Here is a 20,233-nt window from a genome sequence, read left to right on the forward strand (position 1 = left end):
CTGCAGGACATTCTAGACCCTAGATCCAAAAAAGGCGGATGGTAAATATATTGCCCTAAAATCTGCATATACTATTCCAGGTGTATCTAGGAACGGACTGTGTGCAATACACGATTTTTTAGTGTGGTTTTTATTTTTATTGCTCATATTCAATGATTTTTTTCCCATTAATATTGATTAAAATGTGTAATACGAAATGATTATACGTATATACCACATTCTTATAGAAGCTATATAATGTTGAGCATTTGTTTGCTATGCACGGCTGAGGTAATCAGCTTCTACACAAATATCCCTCATGAGAGAGGCCTCGGAGTAGCCGTCTCCTTTATTTTAATTAGAGTGGGACAAGTAATTAATAATGACTTGTTTCCTGTTTGTAATGTAGAAGGGCAAACAATCATCTCTGCCAGAATTCTTGCTAAACTTTCTACAGAAGAAGTTTGGAGATACTGCAGCTGAATGGTCATATACATTGCATGAGACCTGCCGGGTTCAAATGATGAATGATCAAATGTATTACTTTTATAAAGTCCTAATCGGCCAGGTGAGTAGCATGTGGGTATATGACAAGTGCATTAAGTACATTGGTGCATTATTTTACCTTTCTATCACAAACCACAAATGAAAACTTTTGGTACAAAAACAGAGAGGTCTGACTAGTGAGATCGGTCAAACCACAGATGCCACCAAATCTGTAATTCCTACCCTAGTCATCTCCTGCCTGGACTATTGCAACCTTTTACTCTCTGGTCTCCTTCTTTCTCCCATCCTCTCCTCTTAAATGCATTCTCTGTTCCACTGCTTATGCTGCTTTCAGACCGCAAAACTGGCTTTGACCCTGTATTTGAAAACGTTTCCAAAAACGGGTCTGCCAGGTAAAACCCCTTTCACACCGCATCTCTTAAACGGTATATTACCGTTTAAGTGCGATTTTTAGACACTGGCAGACCCGTTTTTGGAAACTTTCCAAAAACAGGGTCAAAGCCAGCCAGCTCTGCAATGTACTGTCCCAACTAACTACAGTGTACTGTCACAACTGACTGCAGTGCTCTGCTGCTGCAGTGATGTGCCCTGTACTGTCCCAACTAACTACAGTGCCCCCCCGCGTGCAGCCGGTACCTCAGTTATTGCAGGACCCCGGCACTGCAGTATGGACGGTTGCACGTATGAAAAAAAGTGTCTTTCAGAAAATGGCTGCCCCATAGGAAAACCTGTTTTAAAAAACTGTCTTTGGTATGGGGGCAGCCATTTTCCGAAAGTCACTTTTCTTATAAGAAAAGTGACTTTCGGAAAATGGCTGCCCCCATACCAAAGACAGTTTTTTAAAACAGGTTTTCCTATGGGGCAGCCATTTTCTGAAAGACACTTTTTTCATGAGTGCTTCCGACCATACTGTAACTGCACTGCCGGGATCCGCAAATTACGGAGGTACCGGCTGCACAGGGAGGGGGGGGGGGTGTTTAACACATTGCTGGGGGTGGGTAGGCGTAGTCGACCCCCGCATGGGGGAGGCGGCGGGGGGCAGCTCCAGTGCTGTGAATATTTTTTTATGAGCGCTCATTAAATATTCACAGCGCTGAATTTAGGACCCAGCTCGTTGGCTGGGTCCTAAATACCGTTTCAGACCCGATTTTGATGCCAAAATACCGGGTCTGAAACGGGTAGGACCCTCCATTTTTACCGTTTTACAAAATCGGCTTTTGTAAAACGGTAAAGTGGTCCTGCACCTTTCAGACCGCACAGATTACCATTTTAAAACGGTTAAAAATCGGCAAAATACCGGTTTTTAAGTGCGGTCTGAAAGGGGCATTACCTGATCTTCCTTTCTTATGGCTCGGAATGAAAAACTGCATTCTGTATGATCTACATAGTTTGCAAGAAATGACAAAGTAATTACAAGACAATTTTTCGAAGGCACTACTTTTTTTATTGTAGTGAGGGCTCTATCGAAACAATGTTTTACAGCTACTCCATCGGGTAAGTTGCCTGCTTCATCCACTGACAGCCAATCAGGGGCTTTTAAACAAAACTTGGTCTAAATAAGCCTGTCACACTGCAGTTCACCATCCAGGTTGACCCTTTTTACACCAAGCCAGGACCGGGTAGCCCTGGCAAATACTGGGTCAGAGGGGTATAAGACTGCTGTGGGCTTGAACTCGTTATTTCTGTTTTACAGGTGGAAGAAGATTTGTACTCTGCTTTGCTAAACATCCATGTTTACCTTCTGAAAGAGCTTACCATTGCTGATAGCACAAATGATGGTTTACTGAAAAGAGAACAGTTCAGGTAATGATAATCCAACTGGATATAAAACAAGAAAAGGATGTTACAATTAAAGTGGCTGCACTGGCTTTTCTATACTGTATAGGTGGAGTGTACAAGGTATATTAATATGTACATATTGTGTAAGGAATGCATGCACAGTAGGAATCAAGGCCGTACAACATGCTGCTAGGGACACAGGACAGACCTACAGTAGCCAGAAAAGAGTCACCAGGAATAGGGTAAGGAAACAATGGTGGCTTCTTTGTGCTTGTTCAAAAGAGTTTGAACAGCAGGTCATAAAACTTCAGTGTTGGCATTGGGTAAATCAGAAGTGGAAAAGCATATAGGAGTTTAAATAACACAAAAAACCAGGGTGTAGTGCTCAGTGTCACGCAGCAACTAATGCACACTTTTTGCTTTGAAGAAGGTCTCTAGGACACGTGGGCATAGACTAGAGGAGAGAAGATTTCGTACTCTTAAAAGAAAAAACTTTTTTACAGTCCGAGCAGCAAAATTGCGGAACTCTCTTCCCGGAGGAGTGGTGTCGCGAGAGACAATAAATTCATATAAAACAAGGCTGGACAATCATCTTTGGGCAAACAAAAAGGACAAAAACAGGTTGCAGCGCTTAAATGATAAGAATAGGTGAATCAATTAAAATGTTATTTTAATAAAACAAATAATAATATGGCCCAATGAATTTTCCAGATTGTAAGGATTTGTAAGTGACCCACAGTGGGGTCGGAATATAACCTGCACTGTACACAATAGCAGCAGTCCCGATTGGTGATGGAGTCCACACGGCGTGTTTTCCTGGGGTGCTGTATGAGGGAGTCCCTTAGATGGTGTTGATGGGTCTACAACCTCTCAGCAATTTGTATCCATTTATGCCAGGTGTGATTTAGCCAAAGACATCCAAACTTGGGGAACCGGGTGGTCAGAAGAGTCCAACGTTACCGGAGGGTCCAACAATACTGGTTCTTGAAAGGCACCAACGCGTTTCACTGGACTCAACGCCAGCTTTATCAAGAGCAAAAAGATCCAGGGGTACAAAAAAAAATCATAATCTGTACATAATTAAATCAGATTTCAGTTTATATGAGGGTTGAAGCAAATAGATCATCATGCACTGTAATAACGAAGGTTGAACTTGATGGACGCATTTTTTTATTATGCCTTAACTACTATGTAACTATACTGTATAACTACCTTCTGGCTTAAGGTGCACATACACGGTTCGGTGAACTCCATGCTTTTAGTACTAGATTGCATAGCATCTAGTACAAAGAGTATACAATGTGCTACAGCACTGTGCTTTTTGTACTACATACAATTCAATCTAGTACTAAAAGCACGGGCTGCACAGACTTTATGTGCTTTCCCCAATAAGCGCACAAAAAGTCTTTCTTTTCTTTTTGTTTTGATGTTCTGATATTCACGGACTCTCAGTGCACCACCAATACAGAAATTGTGGCTTATTATTGGTCCTGTCATTTAGTGTATTATGTTGTTATCACACTGAAACTACATATCCAGTGAGGACCCAAACCAGTCTCTTCTATATCCCCTTGGTACACGGATGGTGTAATGGTTACATTACTGCCTCACAGCACTGAGGTCATGGGATCTATCCCCACCATGTGTTATATATACGGGGCAGTATGGACGGTGTAATGGTTAGCATTACTGCCTCACAGCACTGAGGTCATGGGTTCTATCCCCACCATGTGTTATATATACGGGGCAGTATGGACGGTGTAATGGTTAGCATTACTGCCTCACAGTGCTGAGGTCATGGGTTCTATCCCCACCATGTGTTATATATACGGGCCAGTATGGACGGTGTAATGGTTAGCATTACTGCCTCACAGTGCTGAGGTCATGGGATCTATCCCCACCATGTGTTATATATACGGGCCAGTATGGACGGTGTAATGGTTAGCAGCGCTGAGGTCATGGGTTCTATCCCCACCATGTGTTATATATACGGGGCAGTACGGGTGGTGTAATGGTTAGCATTACTGCCTCACAGCGCTGAGGTCATGGGTTCTATTCCCACCATGTGTTATATATACGGGGCAGTACGGATGGTGTAATGGTTAGCATTACTGCCTCACAGCGCTGAGGTCATGGGTTCTATTCCCACCATGTGTTACTTGCATAGGGAGAGGTATCAGCAGTAGAAAGAAAGAAGTAATAATGCCACTGTATAGGTCATTGGTACGACCTCACCTAGAGTATTGTGTTCAGTTCTGGAGGCCATATCTCCAGAAGGATATAAATACATTAGAGACTGTACAAAGAAGAGCAACTAAAATGGTGCATGGCCTACATCACAAAACGTACCAGGAAAGACTAAAAGATCTTAATATGTATACTTTAGAGCAGAGAAGGGAAAGGGGGGACATGATAGAAACTTTCAAATATATCAAGGGCTTTAACAAGGTACAGGTGGGAGACATTCTTCACAGGAAGAGGAGCAACAGAACACGAGGACATGCACTGAAACTAGAGGGAGGAAGATTCAGGGGAAATGCGAGGAAGAATTTTTTCACAGAAAGAGTAGTAGATAAGTGGAATAGCCTCCCAACAGAGGTGGTAGGCGCAAATACAGTAGTACAATTTAAACATGCTTGGGATAAGCATATTGATATCCTTACAAAAAAATAAGGATCAAATATGGTTTGAGGTAACATGTTTAAAAAAAGGGGCAGACTAGATGGGCCAAGTGGTTCTTATCTGCCGTCAAATTCTATGTTTCTATGTTTACACAGGTAGCCTGGAATAGGATATTGTTGTTACACTCGTGCACAGTTACCATGTGTTATTTCTTCCCTACAGGCTACAACTTGAGAAAGTCTTTCCCCTGAAAAGTGCAGCTGAAATTCAGGAGATTTTAGACATTGCAGATTCAAAGCTTAATCCTGAAGATGGAAACATTCATTACAAGTCTTTGTTCTCTGAGGTGACTTCATTATTTTTATTAAGTATCTTCTTGCAAAAAGTTTATGGTACTTGTTTCATTTCACGGCGGCAGCACGTGCCGCTCTAGCTATGAATCTTGGCAGCTTGCCAGACTGCCTTAAGCTATGCTATGAGCGTAGAGACTGTTTGAATTCTGGCAGCTTGCCAGCTGCTTACTTGTTTAGTTTCAGGGTGGCAGCGTGTGCCGCCTTACTTCGTACGCTGACTCCTCCAAGGCAGCCCAGCGCTGTTACTCCTAAGCTCCTGTGAAGCCTAGTGAGCGCCTCTCACACAGCACTTGTGCCAGCATGATATCCTCTCTCCAGTGGAAAGGGGATCATTCGGGCACTGGCAGAGAGGCGCTCCATCTTTGTGATATGTAGGAGCATCTCAGACACTCCAGCAATGAGACTATCCTGCATCTGAGTAGCGCCTGCCTCTCCTGTCCAAAGAGTGGGTGTGGACGCAATTGCGTATCATGCATAATGAAGGAGGCATTTGCCATTGCTCCATGTTACATACTGGCAAATGCCTCCATTTCATACCCCCACTATCCACGCCATCCCGAAGCATGGCAAGCACAGCATGCCCCGCGAGGGGACGAGTTACGCGTCCTCCCGACCTTTTCATACCCCCACTATCCACGTCAGCGTGGAGTTGATTGTATACATCATGGCTAGCGCAGCAAACCCGAAGCGTGGCGAGTGGACGCGGAATACATGTGAAGTTATCCACGTCCACTCGCCACACTTCGGGCTCGGTGGCTCGCCACACTATATATAGTCAACTCCATGCCGACGTGGATGGTGGGGGTATGAAAAGGTCGGATGGACGCGTAACGCGCTTCAGGATGTCGTGGATAGTGGGGGGTTTTCAGAAACACATTAAAACCTGCCATATAATACATCTGAGCAATAGCTAATCAGAGGTCAGAGGCAGGAGGGGATCATTGCATTGCTGCTGGAGCGTCCGAGGCTGCCTCAGATGGCACATCATTTGTAAAAATGGCACATCAAGTGCCAGATTATATGTAAACCTCCCGGGGTAGCTCAGGAGAAATTTGGTCCGACTTGTCCTTAGGACAAGCTGGACAAGTGTATGGGGGCATTTATTTTGTCACTACCTGTATGTGTCATTTATTTTCTGTTATACAGGATGAAAACGGTAGGCCAAGTCCATTTATTGGAGCACTTAGGAACCAGTTTCTTGCTGAAAAAAAGCAGTACCTGAACGAGTTGAGGATCCAGCTTGGAAACAAGTATGATAATTACACATTAAATTTACTTTTTAGATCTCACTGGAAAAAATAAACAAATGTACCCTTCCATATTCAAAATGTTAAAGCTATTTTCCAGTTACAAGTTTTTTTTTTAATTTTTAACCTTTAAACATTTACTAGATGGTCCTCTTATAATAAATCTTACAATACTGTTTTTGGTGCAGAGAGCAATTCCCTCACTCATACTACAATGGTTTTAATACATAGGACAAATTCTAGAAATAACCAAAAGGTCCTTTTTGCAGATTTTAGAGTGCACGACTCTCATTAGGGAGAGTAGCACAGCTGGAGGCAAGTGGTCCAGATATCTCAATGCATGTGGGCATTAACAGTCTTGGTGGAAATAAAAATTGATAGCATCCATGGCTGATAATTTGGTCATCTTCTGACTGTATGAAAGCATTATCGCCTACTCTTGAAACAGACAGGAAAAATCACAAATTTTGGGGTTGACCCACATATTCGCGAGAGTGAATTCCCAGTGAATTGACAAATGGGAAAAATTAGATCATACCTAAATCATATCAAACCGATCCCCAGATACACCCTGAGTTTGCAGTTTACATTAAAATCAAAGTCTTTTTCTGGTAGCCTACATTACAGTGGACACCGGAAATCGGGACTTTCCCCATATAATTAGGATTGAGGATTGTATGAATATATACATACACATTTTCATTATGTATGTCTTGTTTTAGGAATGTTAAACCTGAAGAACTTAAAGTTGCATTTCTATCTGTGGACCCAACCATTGATGATCAGACCTTGGATAAGTATGTAGCTCAAGCTTTTCACGTTCCCAAAGACCAAATTGAAGAAACTAGATCATTGTCTTCGACACTTCTATTCCGTAATTTGGCAGCAGGAGACATACGGAGGATAGGACCTGCAACTTTACATGAAGTACAATTAAATTAGACCAAGCCGAAGCAAGAAAATCTAGGATTAGGGAGTCCAATCCAGGACACCTACTGTAAATAAAAAGATACATGTGACATTAAATACAACTTAACGAAAATAACATAATAAAATATTTGAAAGAGTTTTGAATATTTGTTCATTTTCTTATTTCTACAAACTAATTCATAGAAAGAACATTTTGCATAATGCAAAGCTCACTGTAATGGTTAAGAGAGTCAGTTCAAATAGACACAATCCTAAGAATATTCCATCCTTTGTTAATAATATAGGGCTTGCTTGGTGACACACTGAATATCTTATATCGGTCTCGAAAACGGCCCTCCGGGGTCGAAACGTCGACATATTGGATGCTGTTTCCCTCTAATTCTGGGGTAGCCAACCCTAGTCCTCGAGAGCTACCAACAGTGCATGTTTTGCAGGTCTCCTCACAGAATCACAAGTGAGCTAATTAGCTCCTTCTGTGTATCTTTTAAATTGTGTCAGTGATTAATGAGTGCAGCTGTGCAGCAGCTAGGTTGTCTGGAAATGTGAACTGTTGGTAGCTCTCGAGGGCTAGGGTTGGCTACCACTGCTCTAATTAAAAGTATTTTTACCTGCTACTGGTGGTGAGTGCCCTCTCTGGATATGAACCAGAACTACTTAGATATTTGGAATATGCTATATTCTTTAGTGGAGCACCCTGTTACAAACTACTGGATGCCCACAATGCCTTTACATGACGCAAGAACAATGTACCTTACATCTCATTCAGATTAAATAAGTATTGATCAAGAGAGAAGAGAAAAGGAAAAACTGCGTGGGGGCACCCTTGTGTAAGAAAGTGAGATGGTACAAATATTGATGATAAAATAAACGATTTATTTAGCTATAGTATGCATTCAAATATTTATAAGCCGTCCTGGTCATCAACAAAGAGAAAAACACTGCAGAAAATATTGGTAATAATAAATATTGCTCAGTGAGCTACAGTACATGCAGAATTTTTTTTTATATAATGGCCACTACTCCAGGCGATCAAGTCCCATGAAGATACAAAGGACAGTGGAGAAAGGAACAAAGGACAGTGGAGAAAGGATTGAAAACACATCACATATGCAAGTGGTAGATCTACCCATATATTGCTAAACATAGCTATAAATCCATCAGCAACACGCAGAGGTACAGAGGAGACAATAAACCACCATTGTAACAGATATTGCAGGCAGTGAGTATCTGTCTATATAGAGGCTAAACTTCTTCTAACATGCAGCGTGAAAATCATAGGAAAGACATGTACCAGCAGTGGTACAATAAGTAACAGAGCAGAGGTAACATACACTGACCGGTACCTAGGGAGATGCTGGATATCTCAGTTCATGCTGCTGCTTGGGAATTACCGGACGTACATTTCGTAGCACTTGGTCACTAGATTTAAATACTATATGGTAGTAAAATCCAAAGATCTTGGTTACATATATTTGTGCAAATGTATCAATAAGACCCCAAGCCATTGTCACGAATTCTCTGTGTATTGGGGGTCCCTACTGCTAAATCTAGGTGCGGTGAGCGGCATCCCAAAAAATCGGCACAAGCCAGAGAGCCCAAAGCAGCATTGGTTCTTCAGGGGAAAAAAACAGCCCCCTGTAGTCTGAAGATATTTGACATGAATATTGCAGTCTTTGATTCCACTATGCTGGATATCCTGGAAACCCCACATCTAAAATCCCTTTATAGCAATTATACAAATAGAATGTTCCAGTAGGGGTCTCAAAAAATACACAAAAACCCCACAAAAGGTTACAAAAAATGTTCTTTATTAATATTTATAACATCTGCCATACAACAATAACACACATTTAGAACTTATACAGAGTATTCACCCTGCGCTCACCTAATGTACAGTATACCTGCCGATAAGGATAAAGGCCGCACTGGATTAACCTTAGATCCCTCAGTTCATAGGCAAATAGCTTAAGTACTGATTTTATAATAGTCACAAATTAACATACTGTCTACATCTTTATTAAAACCAACAAATACACATATACATCAGGTGAGCGCAGAGTGATCACTGTGTATATAATGACTTAACGAGATAGGACTTCTCATTCACTTCTGCAGCACTCAAAAAACCTGAGTGCGCAGGCACTCACATCCTGAAACGTTTATAACTTAGATATATTAATCTCCAAAAATTCATCCAACCTTAACACAATGACACACAACACATTTTAGCCACAGATGAAGCTATATTTTTGGGAGGACCTTGTTTTTGCTCGTCGCGCACGGAATTAGGAGTTTTCTGCACTCCAAAGGCAAGTTTTTTTCAATAAGTACATTGAGAGACGTTGTATCAGTCACCAGGCGCTGCCTAAACGTAGATGAAAATAAAAAGGAAATAGCCGTCAAAGTAATTACAAGTACTTTCATATGCAAATATTTATAAAATGTAATTATTGGCACTGGGTGATTTTAGGATACAGCACAGAGGGTATTCTCCCTGGGCCCTTGGTAGACGATTCTGCTCACCCACCAGTACAACTTTGCTAAACAACCTGCGTCGGTGTCATAAGAACATTCGTTATACCACGCACTCCTTAAATAAATAAGCAGCTTCCGTAGAAACCATAAAAGTGTCATAACTATTATATACTGTAAAGAAGGGCTAATATACAATGCTAGTGTGTGATACTAAAGATACATGTAAAATATAAGTGTCATAATACATATTAGTGAGCCCCATACATTTTTGTGAAAAGTACAAAATAATCTTTGAGACCAATTCCAGACTCGCAGCGCAACATAAATCCACCGAAATGCTGAAATATGTTCTACTATAAATCAATCTGATAACAATTCATAAACTACATTTCTTATATGGGCATACACAAGGGACGATAATAGAACGTTTTCGAAGGGATCTGAGTAGATGAATTAGAACTTTAGCACGGATAGCGCAATGGGGGGGGGGGGGTTGTTATTCTAGTTGATTCACTCGGATGCCTATACGCATCCTTGCAAGTTAAACTAACCGCGCCTTGCAAATGGTGGCACGCTGGCCCACCACATGCAATGCACGTTCATTCGCACTGGCAGCGAATGGATTTTTTGCATAAACACCCATTCGCAGGGGGTCGCCCACGTCATTCGATGGTCGCCGACCATCGAATTATGTGGAAGGTGCACGCATATGTAAGAGTGGTCTGAGGCCCCCCTAAATATGCGGTGATATCATTTGCCCGCCCCCGTCGTCTACGCCATGTCCCATTAGCATGAGAACACCCAGAGTTCTCATGGGTATGTCCATAAAACGCTGGGCGTTCCCATATGCCAGTCCGCTCCCGCCTATTGGTCACTGCGAGCTGCTGGTGATAAGTCAGATACGGTGGACTGTATATAAAAGCAGCAGATGACGGTCTACTACACAGGTAAACAACAAGCGTGTTGAAGAGATATTAGAGCTCTATTGTACTTTACAATACTTGATGCCAATACACTTTTTCAAGGTTTCAAAACACCCACATTCTTCATTATGCCCTGTATGTTTTATAGTTAAAATTGAATACATTTGAGTCCAGGTTTAGAGCAGCAGCAGGAAAATTAGATCCGGTCCAGGCTTTCTAAACTGATGTGATCAAAGTTTGGCTGATTAGCAGCACCTATGGCTTCCTGCTATATGTGTGTGCCCAGGGAAGGAGGTCATTGCTACCAATGCTGAAAAGCGGCTGGGTTACAAGCCCATAATGTAATAAAGGTATTTTGTACTTACCGTTAAATCCTTTTCTCCGATTCCACAGGTGTCAGTGGAGTAACAGTGGGGAATAGAAGGGCAACTGCAGGGAGCATGGGCACTTTGAAAATTTTAAAGAGTGTGGCCAGCTCCTCCCCTTCTACTCCCCCCAGACAGTCAAAAAGGATTGTGCCTGGAGGGAGCTGGAAGAAATACAAAGAGGTTAATACAAACTAATATATCCACAAAATCCATTTTTCTCCTTCATCCACCAGGTGTCACTGGAGTAACAGTGGGGACGTCCCAGAGCTCCCAACATGGGCAGGACAGCGCTGAGATCCCCTCAAGACTGCGCAACCAAACTGAGAAGCAGGGTCCGCAAAAGTATCAAACTGGTAAAACCTAACAAAGGTTCGACCCGACCAAGTGGCCGCTCAACAGAGCTGCTGAATGGAAACTCCCGGGCCGCACACAGGAAGGTCCCACCGAACGCGTAGAATGCGCAGAAATAGAAAGAGGAAGACCTGCATCTGCAATGTACACCTGCCTATTAGGTCAGACTAATCCCTCTGGATAGAGTCTGCTTAGTTGCCGGCTAGCCTCGCTTTGCCGGATCATAGACCACAAGCAAAGCATCTGTTTTTCGAATTGGCCATTCTATCCATGTAGATGAGGAGAGCCCGGACCACATCAAGAAACAGGGCAGTCTGCAAGTCCACCGTAAACGCCAGGACTACAATTGGCTGGTTTATGTGGAAGGCAGTCACTACCTTTGGGAGAAAGGCCCTACAACTGCGAAGTTCAGCTCTATCTGCATGAAAGACCAGTAACAGATCCTTACAGGATAGAGCCCCTAGGTCAGAGACTCTCCTGGCTAAAGCTAGGGCGAGTAGAAGGACTGTCTTCCACGTAAGATATTTTAGCTCCACGGTCTCCAAGGGTTCGAACAGCAAAGATTGTAAGAACCCTAAAACCAAATGCAAGTCCCACGGAGCCGTTGGTGGCCTGTAAGGTGGTTGGCTGTGCAAGATTTCCTGGAAGAAGGTTTGTACCTCCAGCAAGAGGGCCAACAGTCTTTGAAAGAAAACTGATAACGTAGATACATGAACTTTCAGGGAGCTCAACAGCAAACCCGAGGACAGGCCCGCCTGTAAAAAGAGAAGGAGCCAAGCCTTTTTGAACAGACTGGGGGAGATGCCTCGCCCCTCGCACCAGGAAATGTAGGCCTGCCAAATGCGATAATAATGTACTGATGTTGCCTCCTTCCTGGCTCTCATCATCATAGGGATGAACGCTGCAGGAATGCCAGCCCTCCTCAGAATGGACCTCTCAGTAGCCAAGCCGTCAAATGTAGACGCCTTAAGTCCAGGCTGAGAAGGTCCTCCTGAAGACGGCCATGGCTTGTCGATGAGCATGGATGTCAGGTTGGTGTACCAGGACCGGCAAGGCTAGTCCTGAGCCACCAGAATGACTGTGGCCGTCTCCCTCTGAATGCGTTGCAACACTACGAGGCAACAGCGGGAAGGGTGGAAAGAGATAAACAAACTGGTATGACCAGGGCATCCACTCTCACTGCCTCTGGATCCGGGCGCAGTAGAGGGGTAACTAGTGATTGCGTTCAGACACCATCAGGTCTATTTGGGGGCGACCCCAATGCCTCACCAGTTTTTGGAATACCTGAGGATGGAGGCACCACTCTCCTGGATGCATGTCGTGCCGGCTTTGGAAGTCGGCCTCCCAATTTTCCACCCCTGGGATGAACACTGCGGAAATGGCTTGAGCATTGTCCTGGGCCCAGGGCAGGATTCGACTGACATCCCTCATGGTTGCCTGACTGCAAGTGCCGCCCTGTTTGTTTATATAGGCAAGCACTGTGCAGTTGTCGGATTGGACTCGAATTGGCCGGTTTTGCAGTAGGTGTTCTGCCTGTAGTAAATACACTGCCCTGAGCTCCAGAACGTTGATGGACAGGAGAGCCTCCTGAGGTGTCCAGAGGCCCTGGAACTGATGATCCAGGGTAACTGCTCCCCAGCCCCGGAGACTGGCATCCAATCCCAAATGCTGCAGCTTTTCCCCTCTTGGAGATTGGCGGAGTTGAGCCACCATAGTAAGGAGAGTCGAGCTCGAGGTGACAGGATCACTCTATGTGGAGACACAGGTGAGAGCTGGACAGCTGACCTAGAAGACACAGTTGAAAAGGGCGGGAGCGAAAGCGCCCGTACTGAACTGCCTTGAAAGATGCAACCATTTTCCCTAGAAGTCTGGTGTCTTTAAGATTGTTCGAATTGGTCTTCCGACAGAAAAATTCTCATCTGCACGTGTCAATGATCATCCCCAAGAGCAACAATCGTTGTGTGTGTTGGAGATTAGATTTTTGGTAGTTCAGGATCCACTAGTGTTCGATAAGGGTGGATTGCGTTAGGTGAAAGTGGTCCAACAACGCTTGTGTGCGGGCCTTCAAAACAACTCCATCATGACCTTGGTGAAGATTGTGGGTGCAGAAGAGAGGCCGAACGGCAGTGCTTGAAATTGCCAATGTCCAATGTTGATCCTGCACCGAAAAACGAAGAAAAGCTTGACGAATGGCCCAAATCGGGACATGAAGGTAGGCATCCTTGATAGAGGGACATCAGGAATTCTCCCATTCCAGTCCAGCAATCACCGACTGTAGAGACTCTTGAATCTTGAACTTCACTGGCTTTAAGTAAGGGTTCAAATCCTTCAAATTTAGAATGGGACGGGCCGAACCAGGAAAAGGCTGGAATAGAAATCCAGTGTCCGGAGATTGTGTGGGACTGGTACCACCACCCCCCAAGTTTTTCAGCTTCTATATGACATTCATCAAAAGATGGCCCTTTTCTGGAGAAATTGGCAAACCGGTTTGGCAGTACCTCTGTGGAGGTGGCCACTGAAACAAGATTTTGTAACCAGTGGCTATCAAATCCTTCACCCAGGCATTGTGACAAGATCGCCCCCACACGTCTCTGAAGTTTTGAAAACGTGCGCCCACCCTGGGATCCCCCAGGTGGGATAGATGACAGTCATGCAGTGGTCTTGGCAGAGGTCTTTGGCTCAGTATGGGAAGAGGTGGCACCTCGTCCTCTAGCTGGGAGATACCACCTCTGGAACGCCCACGAAACCTAGGAGGACGGCCAAAAGGAGGGTCCCTGTGGAACCTGATGAGGGGCCGGAGAAGTTCTAGCTGTAGGAAGAAAATTTGATTTTGCCCGTCGCTTGAGATACCCATTTATCCAGTTGGGGCCCGAGCAGGACTTCACCATTAAAGGGTAGTGCTTCCACCGCCCTTTTGGACTGCGTGTCCCCCTGCCATTGCCTCAACCACAAGGCCCTGTGGTTGAGGGCTGAAATTTTGGATGCCATGATGCAAATGTCAGAGGAGGCCTCTACTAAGTAAGCTTCCCGGATATGTTCTGCCAGTCTGATCTACATCTGGGTCGGTGCACAAATCAGAGGTGATTTGGGCAGCTCAAATTCCCATAGCTACGTTTACCCAGCATCCTACCTGAGCAGGACGCTGAATAACACCCGCAGCCATGTAGATGGATTTAAGGCTTGTTTCTAGCTCTCTGTCTGAGGAGTCTCTTAGAGAGGAAGCCCCCGGGACTGGTAACAACGTCTTTTTAGAAAAACGCGAGACCGATGAGTCCACTGTTGGTGGCGTTTCACAACGCTTCCTCCCCTCTGCGGAATAAGGATAGGTAGATGAAAAATATCTGGAAACCTGAAACTTTTTGGAGTCAGGCCTTAAGCAAATGTTCATCTAATTCCTCAGATAAAGTAAACACAACCGCCTGTTTTCCAAACAGAAAAGGGCGAGAAGGTGCAGCTTCTCCATCCTCCATTTGTAGGTCCTGTCTCACCATGACAATAAGGTCTTCAGACCCTGAGAGACCAGTTCCGGTTCCTCATGTACAATCGCCACCTCATGTTCATTATACTCGCCTTCCTCTAAGGCAGGCATATCCCTGTCAGTCTTTGCTTGATTTTGGTTGGAGGTTACGTAAATAAAAGTCACTACATGAATACCTATAGATTACTTTACCCCATAGGTATGCATTTTGGTTGCTTTTGAGGATGACGTTTTATATAAATGCGCACAGAGATACGCTAACAACTCATGTATGTTGGCGAAGGTATGGGTGGTTAGATTGTGGATGTCCCCATCTGGTCCCAAAGTTGGAGTCTCCTTTCCATACAAGTCCAGTAGACCCAGTCACTCAATCACTCAATTTACTGTGCCCATGACATCGACAAAAAATCTCTCGTGGGGATGGTTGTGTAATGCATATCTCCCAAACTACGGCACAGCTAATCAGCACTGCCGTAAGACAATAGACTTTTAAATGTTATTTTCATCTTGGAAGCTCTGGTTTTGCAGCTTTGTTTTCTCTACCCTTCTGCTGTGTAGTATGATTATATTGCTGCTGAGCCGAATAACCATATAGATGGAGTGCCTCTCAACCAGCGCCGGGGCTCGCCAAAATGCCTCCACTCCATCTGACTGGGACACACGAGCGTCTCACATGCCCCTGCATCCCAGTTTACAGGCGGCAGGGGACGGGAACCCTGCCTGTCTCTGCTTCAGAAAGACAGGCAGGGTTAGGGGGGTGCGGAGAGGCGGTGGGGTCCGTTGGAAGGGTAGACCCCCGCTGAATGAGATGGGCTCCATCTGTATCTCTGCTCTTAGAAATTGTGCACTTTTATTAGTAACCGGACATATACTTTTGTATGATTGAATTTAAAAAAATACTCCACTGGTTAATCTTCACTCTTACCTTTTCATAAGAAGCTCCATATCGCTACATGTCACTGTTTTACGACCGGCATGAGCACAATATGCAATCAGATCATCTGACATCTGGTCCATATATAGTTCCAGACTGGAAAATTAAAAAAAAATTACAAAAACTTTGCTAAAATAATGGTTTCATTTTCAATGCACACAGAAAGAGCCAATATATAGGAACAAGAGATAAATGTAGCGCATTAATAATAGCGATCCAAATAGGTTGAATATAAAGTTCCACAACAATTCCACACAGGATTTAAAGACAAACCGTTCCATCACTGATTCCATACAGCAGTGATAGCAGATTAGCTCACACAATTCCACAGGGTTCCACACAGCAACACTATCGCCGATTCCACAGCAGTGATAGTGAAGTAGTACACAGGAGTAAATTTGAAGAAGTCCAAAGTTACACAAAGGATGTTTGTTGATCCGACACAGGGCAGGTGATGCGTTCCACAAAGTACCTTAACAAGAGTCTAACCCCTTAGCCGGGGGGGGGGGGGGGTCAGTGACCACAACTATCAGAAGTTGACCTATGCAAGCTCTTTTAAAACCTACCAAATCCTCATGATGCTGTACTCATCTGTTGCAGTTATACAGTTTACTGGTGGGTACTCTTATCAGTTCTCTCTCTCCTGCATCCCACGGGTGCCGGACGGGATCCCGACAGTCATTTACCCAATGTCGGGATCCCGAATGTCAAAACTCCGACAGACGGGTGCCCGACGGCGACACGCTATTCTCCCTTGTGGGGTTCCAGGACCCCCATAGAGGGAGAATAGAATAAGTGGCGAGCGCAGTGAGCCTGCAAGGGGCTTTGTCGCGCTCACCATGCTGTGTGAGTCCGGGCAGTTGGGATCCTGACATCGGGTGAATGACTGTCGGGATCCCATCTGTCGGTACCCTATACCACACCCCATCCCATATCTGTCCTTCTCCTGCTGACCACATGCTGGGTCAGGAACCAAGAGGGCCATTTAGAGTACAGAGAGGAACAAAGAAATAAATGTAAATAAGTCCTGAGTGTCCACATTTTGGAGCTAGGATTTAACCCATGATGTGTCCATCCATTGAGTAATTACATTTTTCGGATGGTTGCTTCCTCTGACCATATTAAGATCATAGATAAATACAGGAATATCGATGATTGCTTTCAAGTACCTAACATGTGACCTCATACAAATAATGACACGCCCCCACTGGAACACAGCAGCATGACAGCACTATGTACCAGGTTACAACACACCTGTGTTTACCGGAGTAATATACATAGAATACAGAAGGCAAATGCAACACTGTGGGTCCTGTGAATGATCACTGCACAGAAGAAAACACCACAAATACAATTTTACCCCAACATCTCATACAGCCTCACAGTCACATTCAGTACAAACAGAGGAAAACAACTAGATTATTTCAAGAATGGACCCAATGCAGAGCTTTACATCCACCCTTAATTCACAAACCTAAAAACCCAACCACGGATAAATCCAGCATTGCGGGGCTATGCAAAGTCGCACCAACCAAAAGATACGTGTACGTGTAGCACTTATCAGGGCGTTATGCACGTTACACCAAGCCAGCTTTCTTAGGACGCCATGTAAGTTTTAGTACTCAGAAATCAGCATATTGTGCCTGAAAGAATGTTCTGAAGATTACCTAAAGCTACAAGTTCATTTACAATAGCGCAGATGATTACATAACTATCATTTTAAAACAATGAAGTAAAAAAAATCCAGTGCTTCTTGATGCTGTACCTTATCCTTTGACAAAAGTGTCACAGCCACAACAGAGCTGTACATTCATTTTGTATGCAAGATAAAAGTTTTACAATGACTCTTTTTTAATGTCATGTTAAATGTTTTGTAATAAATTGTTACTTTTTTATAATAGAAGCTTAGGGGCAAATTTACTAAAGGAAATTTGTACAAAAATAGGTGTAAAAATAGGTGTATTTGTATCCAAAAATACACTTATTTTTGACATTTACTATCCCGAAAATATGGCAATTCATACTGATAGAACATCAATACGAATAAGTGTATTTCTGGATACAAATACACCTATTTTTACACCTATTTTTTTACAAATTTCCTTTAGTAAATTCCCCCCTTAATGTCATGTGAATTATTTCACAATTGTATTTAATTTTAGACCTGTAGCAACATTCATCAACACCAAATTACCAAGCATACTGGAGGCAGCTAAAAAGGTTCAGGGGAAGATTTAATATTTTTTGGGGTGATTTTTCGAAGTCAAAACAAAATGTAAAAACTAGCATAAAAACAAATCCCACACAAAAGCGATTATCCTAGAACGTTAATACTTTTACATAGACTAAATAGGATCCCCTGATTTACTAACATTCAAACTGAAAATCAAACACCCAATTACAAAATCAAAACAAATCTCCAAACTAGTCTAATAACCGCTTCTAGTCAACGTTCTATTCCATAAACCTTCATTATGATGAAAAAGTAGGGCTGACTATCGCGATGATATTTCTAATTAAGCTCATGTGCCAAAGGATATTTTTTTCTAGCTTTCTAGGTTTTGCTGCTTTATTATAATCAGTCTAGAAACTGGTTTTCATCATTTTTTTGGGGGTGCCGAACCCCGGATTCAAACTTAAGGTGTGCAGACATGGTGCGATTGCCTTGCAATCTGATCCCAATCTGATCTGGATCTGTATCCAGTTAAATGGATCTTTTACAGCTGCTACCTGCAGCAGGTAGGATCTGTAAAGCAACCAAATGACCAGCGGGGACGCGCATCGGATTGGAATCTGATCTAAACATGCACAATTTACTTACAAGCAACATACAATAGAAATTGGGGAAATTGAGGCCAAATCGTTCTGGTGTGTACCCTACATTAGTATCGAACGATATGAACCGTCCGGTTTCTGGACTAGAAACAGAGAGGTATAAAATCCCTGACCTCTCTAATTCTGGAGCTACCGGAAACAGAGAGGTATCACATCCTTGACCTCTCTGATTCTGGAGCTACCGGAAACAGAGAGGTATCACATCCCTGACCTCTCTGATTCTGGAGCTACCGGAATGATGATGTTGGAGTCGAGCTGCAAGTCGAATGGCTGCCTGACAGCTTCTACCTTTCAGGGATCCCCCAGAGGCCCCATGGCGAAAAACCGTTGCAGGGGACTCCGACAAAACATCAGAGCATAATCAAAGAGCCCAGCGAAGTTTCAGTAAATACAGGGGAACCCTACGGACTTTTTCCCTGTATTTTTAGAACCAGCTCTGGCTCAAGAGCCTGGGGCGGATTATGCTTAGGAGGGGAAACCCCAATTGGTTTTAAAATTACATTTCACACACAGTAGCATTGTACGGATCTAATCTGTGCATGCTTCATGTTCAGCAGTGTTTGGCTTCCGGCAAACTCGGTAGCCAAACACTAATAGCTTCACTATCGGAAAGCATGAACTAGACACGTGTATGTTCGTAACCAGTTGTAACTCAGGTGAAACACCAAAGCTTAGTAATATTACCCCAAAGGATTAGACCACCTATTATCCATCACCAACATGAGTGAACCCAATGCAATTACATAGAAGAAATAGACAACCAAGCGCTACGGAGACAAAATAAATAATTTTCTAAAAATTGTGATCCATAAATCCCTACAGCATGACTGAAAGCAGATTTCAGAAAACGACTAAGGCGTGAAACATCTTACCACTTTTCCACTTCAGCCGATGTCTCCTTGTGCACTTTCATCTGAGCATGGTTAACAAATATCTGCTTTACTAGATTTCCTGGGATTACGGCCCCCTTTTTCTTAGCAGTTACAGGACTTTTCTTCTGTACCTTCTTGGCCGCAGCAGGTTTATTAGTAACTCTGTAAAAAGGACAAATATACATATCTCTGTATAGAAGCGATTTTTCCTTACCAATAAATTCCAGGCAACTAAAATTGATGAAAGAAAAATTGCACTGGTAAAGCATGGGGATTAGGTACCTATACTCCAGGGGCAGCAACATCGGCTCTCTGACCTTCAGAAGGGTTAAATATCAACAATAAGTACAATATATACATTTAACTTAAAAAACAGGATCTAGGGATATACAGTAATAAGCAGGATTTTCAAACATACTGTGCCAAAGAAATTGGTCTATAAAGCAGGAATGAGATGTCGAGAGGGAGAGGTCACCCAAGGGAGGATTCTACTGGACAATGTATTGATTCATATTGAACATACAGTATATGTGACTGTCTGACCTGGTTTTATTTAGTAAGAAATGCTATGAAGACCACA

The 20,233-nt window shown here is 43.4% G+C and overlaps 2 protein-coding genes across 6 annotated transcripts in view; one reads left to right on the top strand and one right to left on the bottom strand.

Moving 5' to 3' along the window:
• The window catches only part of TSNAXIP1 (translin associated factor X interacting protein 1), a 61,757-nt gene extending 54,211 nt beyond the window's left edge, over positions 1-7,546 (top strand). For all 3 annotated transcript variants that reach the window (XM_083163960.1, XM_083163958.1, XM_083163959.1), the window contains 5 exons: positions 389-547; positions 2,180-2,289; positions 5,110-5,233; positions 6,387-6,490; positions 7,210-7,546. In XM_083163960.1, coding sequence (XP_083020086.1) covers positions 389-547; positions 2,180-2,289; positions 5,110-5,233; positions 6,387-6,490; positions 7,210-7,429 — 717 coding nt within the window. In that variant the 3' untranslated portion in view covers positions 7,430-7,546. The remainder of the gene's footprint in view (positions 1-388; positions 548-2,179; positions 2,290-5,109; positions 5,234-6,386; positions 6,491-7,209) is intronic.
• Positions 7,547-9,203: 1,657 nt separating this feature from the next.
• The window catches only part of CENPT (centromere protein T), a 47,917-nt gene continuing 36,887 nt past the window's right edge, over positions 9,204-20,233 (bottom strand). For all 3 annotated transcript variants that reach the window (XM_083164759.1, XM_083164760.1, XM_083164761.1), the window contains exons 11-13: positions 19,654-19,815; positions 15,938-16,042; positions 9,204-9,782 (exon numbers count right to left, since the gene is read on the bottom strand). In XM_083164759.1, the coding sequence (XP_083020885.1) occupies positions 9,659-9,782; positions 15,938-16,042; positions 19,654-19,815 (391 nt within the window). In that variant the 3' untranslated portion in view covers positions 9,204-9,658. The remainder of the gene's footprint in view (positions 9,783-15,937; positions 16,043-19,653; positions 19,816-20,233) is intronic.

The sequence above is a fragment of the Crinia signifera genome, chromosome 11 (assembly GCF_055691185.1).
Source record: "Crinia signifera chromosome 11, ASM5569118v1, whole genome shotgun sequence".
Taxonomy (NCBI): domain Eukaryota; kingdom Metazoa; phylum Chordata; class Amphibia; order Anura; family Myobatrachidae; genus Crinia; species Crinia signifera.